Source organism: Brachyhypopomus gauderio, unplaced genomic scaffold (genome assembly GCF_052324685.1).
Source record: "Brachyhypopomus gauderio isolate BG-103 unplaced genomic scaffold, BGAUD_0.2 sc47, whole genome shotgun sequence".
Taxonomy (NCBI): Eukaryota; Metazoa; Chordata; class Actinopteri; order Gymnotiformes; family Hypopomidae; genus Brachyhypopomus; species Brachyhypopomus gauderio.
Window position 1 is genome coordinate 613992 of NW_027506873.1, and position 11009 is coordinate 625000.

Below are 11009 nucleotides of genomic sequence, written 5' to 3' on the forward strand. Positions count from 1 at the left end.
GTATTGGCTGATTCTCCACAAAGGGGGGTGGTCTAGTGTGAGACTGTCTGAGGGAGAGGCTCCGTATTGGCTGATTCTCCACAGAGGGGAGTGGTCTAGTGTGAGACTGTCTGAGGGAGAGGCTGCGTATTGGCTGATTCTCCACAGAGGGGAGTGGTCTAGTGTGAGACTGTCTGAGGAAGAGGCTGGGTATTGGCTGATTCTCCACAAAGGGGAGTGGTCTAGTGTGAGACTGTCTGAGGGAGAGGCTGCGTATTGGCTGATTCTCCACAGAGGGGAGTGGTCTAGTGTGAGACTGTCTGAGGAAGAGGCTGGGTATTGGCTGATTCTCCACAGAGGGGAGTGGTCTAGTGTGAGACTGTCTGAGGGAGAGGCTGGGTATTGGCTGATTCTCCACAGAGGGGAGTGGTCTAGTGTGAGACTGTCTGAGGGAGAGGCTGGGTATTGGCTGATTCTCCACAGAGGGGAGTGGTCTAGTGTGAGACTGTCTGAGGGAGAGGCTGCGTATTGGCTGATTCTCCACAGAGGGGAGTGGTCTAGTGTGAGACTGTCTGAGGAAGAGGCTGGGTATTGGCTGATTCTCCACAGAGGGGAGTGGTCTAGTGTGAGACTGTCTGAGGGAGAGGCTGGGTATTGGCTGATTCTCCACAGAGGGGAGTGGTCTAGTGTGAGACTGTCTGAGGGAGAGGCTGGGTATTGGCTGATTCTCCACAGAGGGGAGTGGTCTAGTGTGAGACTGTCTGAGGGAGAGGCTCCGTATTGGCTGATTGATTCATATTTATTTCACTCCTTCCCTCATGTTGAAACTAGAGAAGCAACCTGGCAAAAAAGACCGATGTTTGATCATGCACTGCAAAGACCCTACAAAGACACTAAAGACACTAAAGACCCTACAAAGACACTAAAGACACTAAAGACATGCAGTATCATTTCCTTTTGTTTGCTCCCTGTGCTCTCTCTGCTCCCACAACTAAAAAATATCAAATTGATTTTCAGGGTTATCCCTCTAGTCTCATCCATGTTATCATTTATGTAATCGAAACATTGCTAAGAAATAGCACTCAAGACGCCTCACATATTGACTAATACCACTGATCTCTAGAGCAAAGTGGAAACACACCACTCACTCATTCATGCCAACCAGTGGTGGCTCTTTGTGTCTGTTAACAAGGCCTCTTACCTGTGTCCATTTCCCAATCCCCTGTAGGCTTTCTCCTGGTCCTGCATGTGGTTGAGACTCTGAGCCACTGACAGGTACTGGTCATAGTACTTGATGGCTTCCTCGTAGTCGCCCAGTGAATCGTAGCAGTCGCCCAGGTTGCCGTAGGCACGGCCGCGGTCCAGCACCGCCTCATTGCCGCTGAGCTGCTGCAACATAGCCAGCTGCTGCTCGAAGTAACCGATGGCCTCCTCCATCACGCCCATGTTCATCTTGGTAATGCCCATGTTACCGTAGACCTGGGCCTCCATGCTGGGGTCCTTTAGCCGCTGGCTAAGCTCCAGCTGCTCCTCATAGCACTTGAAGGCCATGCTGTACTTGCCCAGAGACATGTACACAGCCGCCAAGTGTCCGTGAGCTTGGCACTCCCCCTGGACGTCGCCAAGCTCCTGGTACACCTCCAGCTCTTGCGTGTGGTATCCGAGGGCCTTGTCGTATTTTTGCAGCAATCGGTAGGCGGCACCCAATGCAGCGTACGCGTTGGCCTCCATCTTGCGCTCTTTCACCTGATGAGTCAGAGCTAGCTGCTGCTCGTAAAACTTCACAGCACCAGGCACATCCTTCTTACACAGGAAGATGTCGCCCAGGTTTCCCAGGGCGCGGAACCTGGCCTGAGAGTTGTTCAGTGACTGGGCCAATGACAGGAGATACTTTTGGCACTCTTCTGCCTTGCTATAGTCACCCAGGGCTTTGAAGGCCAAGCCCAGGTTGCAGTAGGCTTTGGCCTGACTCAGTTTGTCGTGCAGGTCTTTGGCCAGAGCCAGGTCCTGCTCGTAGTACTTGACCGCTTCCAAGTAGTTGCCCAGGCAATAGTGCGCGTAGCCCAGGTTGTGGCAGATCTTGCCCTCACTCTCCATGTCTTGCAGGTCCGGCGAAAGCTGGAGGTTCTGCTCGTAATAGGGTACAGCCTGGGGGAACTCGCCCCGCGAGCAGTGGAAGTTCCCCAGGTTTCCTAGAGCACGGGCCTCGCTCTGTATGTCTCGGAGCTCACGGGCTATGTTGAGGTGGTTCTGGTAGTGCTGCAGGGCACGGTCATGAGCACCCAGGGCCTGGTAGGCCACGGCCAGGTTACCATGGGTGGAGGCCTGCGAGGCACGGTCATTCACCTCCATGGAGATCTGTAGCTCCTGCCGGTGGTAGCGTACAGCCTGATCGAAGGCGCAGAGGGCGTTGTAAGCGTTTCCCATGTTGCCGTAGGCCCTGCCTTGGGCAGCGTAGTCATTCAGCTCCTGTGCAATGGACAGGTGAGCTTTGTGCAGTTTGAGAGCTGTCTCATAATCCCCCTTCATCTGGTGGATTATCCCTGTGGATAATAGAGGAAAAATTGAAAGATGATGATCAACTTTCTGCAAGAACAGTGATGAACACATGCTTTAAAGCAGTCAAAATGAGCACTGAAACTGGGATAAGCAGTGATGTCATTCTTGAAATTCTGATAAGTAAACTGGAGTATATGTCAGAGGTTAGAGATTAGCCATGCATTTTAAAAACTCTGGCCTGGAAATTAGCAAAGGCAAACATGACACAGTCTACAAAGGGAAGAGAGGCAGCCGGCCTTAAGATGCAGCAGCTTTCAAATGCCCGAAAACAAAATTCAAGCAGAGTGGTTAATAATTGAGGAGCAAGTCAGGATAATGAAATAAACTCCAGGTCTGCCTTCCTCACTCTCAGTGTCTTTCAGTCCAATCTCTTCATACCTGCAGGAGCTTGAAACGAAAAACTTCAAAAACAACCAGCTCTTGTCTGATGTGGAAGAAATCTTGTCAAATTTGGGCTTCCCCACTCTTGTCCCTGAGGTTTTCCATAAAATAATTATTACAGAGTAGCACTTTGGTTGAGCCCCTCTGCTCTGAGTGTGTGGTGAGATCTGAAGGAAAGAGTAACACAGCAGAGCTCTGGGTGTGTGATGGGTGGGAAGGCGGGGCTAATGAATACTTATGATGGAAAATAGGTCTGAGGGAGGGGGGCAGGCATTAATCTTGGGCACATGTGATTTGGCTTCCACATTGCAGCAAGCACTAATCGGTTCCTTTCCTCCACAAAACCAAAGCGGCGTCCGCTAAGTGCCACGGATCAGGGAAAGTGCTGGGATAAGCGGAAAACTGGACGCGTGAGCTCCGCCAACACCGGGCGCCTGCTGGTGACACGTGCGGGATTGGCCAAGGAGCCTGGCCGATCAGAGCCAGGGGAAATACCCAAAATGCTCCACTCACATGTGGGATGAAAGGGTTCTTATGGGGAGCCCAGTTACCAATGTTGACTGAGTGGTTTGGCACTGGGGGAGCACCAGTGGGATGGGTGCTTACTCCAGTTTGACTGTGTGGGTGTGTGTGTGTGTGTGTGTGTTTGTGGGTGTGTGTGCTTGTGTGGGTGTGTGCCAAGGCAAGATTAGCAGCATGTAGAAAATCCAATTAGGCCCAGTGCCAGGCTAGAACCCAGACACAGAGGACCCATTAAGACCATTCTCCATTCTCAAATGTTTTCTTCTAAATCATCCCCGTCTTCTGTGACGAATTATCAATACTTAACCCTGATTCCTTATTTATGAGCGAGTGCTGTTTGAAAGATAAAGCCCCTAGAAGATGCTCGTTTGAGGCACATTCCCAAGACTGCAAAGTGCCAGACACTCATAATTGTTTGATGAAAGCTCGAAAAAGTGAAGCCTGCGTCCCCCTGGGCATCTGTTGCCACATGACTGCTCTCAGTTGTACATGTGTAGCCACAGTGTCCGCAGCATGTACCGTGATCATTGCCAAACTGCTATGAATGCAACTAGACTGAAGCAGTTCATAAATCAGGTCTGTACAGATTAACAGTGTATGGCATTGTGATTTGTGTAGTACTTACATGCAGGAATATGTTATTTTTTGTCAAATACTTTCTTTGTACAATTTATAGTTTTACAAGTTCATTTGTGTCTTTGTGCACACAGTTGCATATACTTAATGAAATGAAACACAGGTCACAAGTACAGTTTGTTTTTTGTTTTGGAGTGGCTACAAGCGCTGGCGCTGCTGTTCTAATGCTGGGCTGTATGGACTGGGAGGTGAACTGGGCGATGGGCCGTCCTTCAAACGCACTTTACAAACACCACTCTTCCCAGGCAGTCTGTGTGACAGCCAGTCAAATGTAGTAAATGAAGCTTCAAATGGCCCATTCGTCCATCCCAGACGACTCGGGCATGATGCCATTGTCCATTTCCTATTCAAGCTCATTACTTGGCTGTTGGAGTTGAAGTATTATCCCTCCACTAAGACCAACATGTTCTGAATAAATTCGCTTGAGGGTTGACTCCTCATCAAAGCTGACCTCACATGGATTTGACAACTTTATGAAAACTAATACTAAAACTAAAACTAATACTCAACTTAGGTTTGCAAGATGTTACATTCTTAACACTGCACTTTTAATAATGTAAGGCACTTTCATTATTAACTTGCAGGCTGCATCTGTGTCTTTCTTAAATGATGCAATGCTTCTTGAACTTTTGTTATGTTTTTTTGTCCTTAATCTTCAAAATGCCAAGCTGTATCATAACTAGTGTCCTAAATGGTGAACATGGTCCAATGTCTTAACAAGTGTTGTAACTAGTGATCTAACTAGTGTTCTAACTAGTAACACGTTCCAGTGTCCTAACAAGTGATACAGTCCCGCATTGTAACTAGTGTCCAAAGTAGTGACACTGTACAGCGTCCAAACCACTGACACAGTCTACTTAACTAACTACTGACACAGTCTAGTGTCCTAACTACTGACATAGTCTAGTGTCCTATCTAGGTTACTGTGCACAGGCTGTAGGCCCTGTAGGCTGCTTCTCATATTAAGCCGCCTCAAAACTGCCCGATCCATCAGGCAAAAGGTGATTACATCAATTTCAGCATCAAGAACAGCAAACACAAAAAGTCAACAGTAAAAAAAAAAGAAAGAGAGAAGACAGAAGACGTCCGTCAACAGCCGTGTCAGAGCATGAGCTGTTTTCCTCTGTTTCACTGTTTTTTACTCTAGCACTTCCTGTCTTCATCTCCTCCAACTGAGAAGTCTGACAGGCCAGACATTAAACATGGTCCCATATTCCATCATGTGATTTATGGCGCTCTGCGGAGCTTAAAGGAGAAACGAAGACAAAACAAATGCCAGGTCTGTTTACAATGGAATCCTCCAGAAATCTGGGCTTTGTTTGCCTTCAAGAAAATGGGAAGATAAATTGCATTTTGATTGACAGCTATGTCTTCTAGCTATGTAGCTCAGACCTTGCCTAACGATTCAGAAGTGATGGTATTTGACTTTTATTTCTTCAGTCTAGGATAGACATTAGCATCAGCCGTATTGCCGTATGTGATAGACGCCACTCCACATACCAAGAGTGTTAATACTCAGCAGCCCAGCAGACCTCAGTTTAGAAAAAAGACTATTTTCATAAACGGAGTTGCCAGCATTCGCTTGGTTCTTCTGGTGACTTTGGACTGATGCTGAATTCAAAATCCGCCTCAGGCACTGTCGCCAGATCCAAGGGGGTATTGTGTGGTGCGCTGGTCAAAAGCCCCTGGGCTAAAGTGGCTGGAGATAGCGAGAGAATAGTATTAGCAGAGCAGGGAGAACCGTGTTGGAGCGGTGCGGGATGCTACAGATTATGGTGTGTGGTAGGCGCCAGAGAAAAGACAAAAAGCCTCGCAGTGTTCTGCCGAACAGATGAAGAAAAGTCGATCAGTTATGAATGTAGAGGCCAAGGGAGCTGACACTGGAACGTGACGAAACAGACCAAAGCAGCGTACTCTCATGATGGAGTGTGTGAAGCACTGAGACAAAAGTGTGTGTGTGTGTGTGTGTGTGTGTGTTTGCATCATTTGCCAAATCTAAGGCCATAGAGCCTCCAGTTGCAGTCCATTCAGCGATACTGTACAGGGCTCCGATTCTCAACGCCCGCAGCTCAAATATCGCCCATCCCGCTGAACCCAATACGCCTCTGAGTGGTTGGGACAGGGAGGCAACTCTCTCGTGTTTCCTACGTGACAGGGAGCGAGAGGCAAGATCAAACAGTATATCACCATATGACCAGCTATGGGACGAGCTGATGTCGCAACTTTAGGGGTGAATCACGGGAATATGAGTGGTTATGGTGACAGGTGGGGGGTGTAGCCACCTATTAAAGTGGCCTTACACATTTGTGTTGTTTGGGCATCACATTTCCTATACATGCAAAGGAAACCAGTTCTGCATACACTGAATTTATACCCACAAACACATAGCAGCACCTAGAGGGACTGTGTTTCTCCCACCACTCCATCCATAAATATTTACTTCTGCTTATTCCTTCTGAATTCCATCTTTGACGCTGCAATCAATTCACTCATTACTGTTGCCAAGCAGCCACAGTCATGGGCGCAGCAGGCGATCGTTAATTTTATAAGCGCTGCCATTCTTTCCCAGCATCCTGTATCGACACTTTAAATCAATAGAGTTTCAAGCTGAGTGGGGGGGCTGTGAGCAGTGAGTTTAGCCTCTCCTGAGCCAGCCTACACCTGAAGCCTTTACACATCTAAGGATTTCAAAGCCATTTGTTGTCTAAATGTGATGTTAAAGGTCGGTGAGGGAAGAATTAAAGATAAAAGCTCATTACATTTTTGCATTAGTCAGAAAGAGAAATGACTGTACACACAGTATGTCTATAAACAGCCTTCCATTAACAAAATGTTAACTGCAAAGAAAGAAATGAAAGAAAAATTATGCAAAAGACACACATCTAAACATCACCCCATATCCATAAAAATCATATTCATCACCCTCATATCCATCACTCTCATATCCATCACCATCATATCTATCACCATCATATCCATCACCCTCATTTCCATCACCCTCATTTCCATCACCACCATCATCCTCATATCATCACCCTCATATCCATCATATCCACCACCATCATATCCATCACCCTCATATCCACCACCATCATATCCATCACCCTCATATCCATCACCATCATATCCATCACCATCATATCCATCACCATCATATCCACCACCATCATATCCATCACCCTCATATCCATCACCATCATATCCATCACCATCATATCCATCACCATCATATCCATCACCATCGTATCCATCACCATCGTATCCACCACCATCATATCCACCACCCTCATATCCATCACCATCATATCCATCACCCTCCACCCTCATATCCATCACCATCATATCCATCACCATCATATCCATCACCCTCATATCCATCACCCTCATATCCATCACCATCATATCCATCATCCTCATATCATCACCCTCATATCCATCATACCCATCACCATCATATCCATCACCATCATATCCATCACCATCATATCCATCACCATCATATCCATCACCCTCCACCCTCATATCCATCACCATCATATCCATCACCATCATATCCATCACCCTCATATCCATCACCCTCATATCCATCACCCTCATATCCATCACCATCATATCCATCACCATCATATCCACCACCATCATATCCATCACCATCATATCCATCACCCTCATATCCACCACCATCATATCCATCACCCTCATATCCACCACCATCATATCCACCGCCCTCATATCCATCGCCATCATATCCATCGCCATCATATCCATCGCCCTCATATCCATCGCCATCATATCCATCGCCCTCATATCCATCGCCCTCATATCCATCGCCATCATATCCATCGCCCTCATATCCATCGCCCTCATATCCATCGCCCTCATATCCATCGCCCTCATATCCATCACCATCATATCCATCACCCTCATATCCACCACCCTCATATCCACCACCCTCATATCCACCACCCTCATATCCACCACCCTCATATCCATCAACCTCATATCCATCACCATCATATCCATCACCATCATATCCATCACCCTCATATCCATCGCCCTCATATCCATCGCCCTCATATCCATCGCCCTCATATCCATCACCCTCATATCCATCACCCTCATATCATCACCATCATATCCATCACCCTCATATCCATCACCCTCATATCCATCACCCTCATATCCATCACCCTCATATCCATCACCCTCATATCCATCACCATCATATCCATCAACCTCATATCATCACCATCATATCCATCACCATCATATCATCACCATCATATCCATCACCCTCATATCCATCACCCTCATATCATCAACCTCATATCCATCACCATCATATCCATCACCATCATATCCATCACCATCATATCCATCACCCTCATATCCATCACCCTCATATCCATCAACCTCATATCCATCAACCTCATATCCATCACCCTCATATCATCACCATCATATCCATCACCCTCATATCCATCACCATCATATCCATCACCATCATATCCATCACCATCATATCCACCAGCATCATATCCACCACCCTCATATCCATCACCCTCATATCATCAACCTCATATCCATCACCATCATATCCATCACCATCATATCCATCACCCTCATATCCATCACCCTCATATCCATCACCCTCATATCATCACCATCATATCCATCACCATCATATCCATCACCATCATATCCATCACCCTCATATCCATCACCCTCATATCCATCCCCATCATATCCACCACCATCATATCCATCACCATCATATCCATCACCCTCATATCCATCACCCTCATATCCATTACCCTCATATCATCACCCTCATATCCATCACCATCATATCCATCACCATCATATCCATCACCCTCATATCCATCACCATCATATCCACCACCATCATATCCACCACCCTCATATCCATCACCCTCATATCCATCACCCTCATATCATCAACCTCATATCCATCACCCTCATATCATCACCCTCATATCCATCACCCTCATATCATCACCATCATATCCATCACCCTCATATCCATCACCCTCATATCCATCACCCTCATATCCATCACCATCATATCCATCACCCTCATATCCATCACCCTCATATCCATCACCCTCATATCCATCACCATCATATCCATCACCATCATATCCATCACCCTCATATCCATCACCATCATATCCATCATCCTCATATCATCACCCTCATATCCATCACCATCATATCCATCACCCTCATATCCATCACCCTCATATCCATCACCATCATATCCATCACCCTCATATCCATCACCCTCATATCCATCACCCTCATATCCATCACTTACCCAGGTTGGAGGAGGCGCGTCCCTCAGCCCCGCGGTCCTTCAGCCCCTCTGCGACGGCGAGCTGCTGTTCGTGGTACTGCTTGGCGCGCTCCAGGTCCTGCATGCAGCGGGCGGCGTGGCCCAGGCCGGCGTAGGCGCGCATGGCGATGGCGCGCTCCTCCAGCTCCTGCGCTAGCTCCAGCACGTGCGTGTGGTAGGACATGGCCTTGTCGAAGTTGCGGTGGTAGTGGTAGGCGCTGCCCAGGTTGCTGTAGGCGCGGGCCTCCTCACGCCGCTCCCCCAGAGCTTTGGCGATGCCCAGGTGCTGCTCGTGGCACTGCACGGCGTTGTCAAAGTCGCCCATGGCAATGTAGACGGCACCCATGTTGCCCAGCTCACGGGCCTCCGCCAGCTGCTCCTTGGCTTGTTTGGCCAGCAGCACACACTGCTTGTGGCTGGCCAGTGCGTTGGGGTAGTCTCCGATGGCTGTGTAGACATGGCCCAGGCTGCTGAGGGCTGATGAAGCAGCCTGATGGGGGCAGGGAGGGTGGTGGATGGAGGGGGGGGATGTGGGACAGGGCAGAGGGTAAAGGGGAAAAGACAAAAAACAGAGGTTTAATGGTGTCATTGATCTAGAAAAAAATTTTAATTATACAATTTGACCTCCTTTAACCAAAAATTATTAATGTTTTTATCAATGAAAGACAAAATACAAAAGTTTTTCATTTTTACAGTGTGATCTTAAGGTTTTGGGGTTGAGTTTGGGGTTGAGAATCATTAACAGAGAAGCCTAATTGCATAATTCAAGAAGATTCTGATCATGTAGAAGTGCATAACACATGTGGAGTGTTATTGTGGAAGCAAAGTCTTACCAAGGGATCTCTTGGATGCAGTGGATATGCTTTATTTATCAGGCATGCATCTTATGTCTCCACGTTACTGATGGAGCCATGTTTGATGGTACCCCATTAACTGTATGTGAAGGCTACAGACAAACTGTCATGGTGGGTCAGCCCAGTAGCCACCAGAGGGCGCACACTCGCAAACACTCACGCCTACTCTCACATGGCACACACCCTCTCACACCCAACCACTCCCAGCATCACTCTCCCCTCAGTAATAACACCAGATCCTCATCAGAGGACCCGAGTACTAAAGCCCAGAGGTCGTGCAGTCCAGTGCTGCGCATTGTCAAGCCTTCGCCTCGCAACGCTGGACGTAGCCTGCAACTCCTCTCAAGTCTCCTTTGCCTGTGAACTCCCTGCTATTCCTTCCTTGAGTATTTCTTTTGCGTTACTGTTGCCTATTGGCCTGAGTATTTGTGTTTAATTGACGATGGACAAAAGCATTCAGATTGCAGCCTTTGGCTCCTGCTGTCTCTATCCCCGCGTCACACAAACCCACCCAGTACAGTCACACTTCAGGCTTCTCACAGCCTGGAGACTTCACGTGATTTTCAGTAGAGGCAAATGGGTAAACACAAATGCGCACACACAAACATGCAGGCAAAAACACACACACACACACATCAGGCAGATCATTGCACACAAACACGCAGGTCAAGACACAGAATGTGTGTGAGACTCCTTCCAGATAAGCATCCACTCATTTCTCA

General features: G+C 47.7%; 1 protein-coding gene across 6 annotated transcripts in view; it reads right to left on the reverse strand.

The window, feature by feature from the left end:
- ttc28 (tetratricopeptide repeat domain 28) overlaps positions 1 to 11009 on the reverse strand; it is a 273831-nt gene that overhangs the window by 42846 nt on the left and 219976 nt on the right. For 5 of the 6 annotated variants that reach the window (XM_076986485.1, XM_076986484.1, XM_076986490.1 and 2 more), the window contains 2 exons: positions 9416 to 9923; positions 1181 to 2522 (listed from right to left, as the gene is read on the reverse strand). In XM_076986485.1, coding sequence (XP_076842600.1) covers positions 1181 to 2522; positions 9416 to 9923 — 1850 coding nt within the window. Of the gene's footprint in view, positions 1 to 1180; positions 2523 to 2916; positions 6104 to 9415; positions 9924 to 11009 lie in introns of those variants that run through there. The other variant, XM_076986489.1, reaches the window with a different exon arrangement.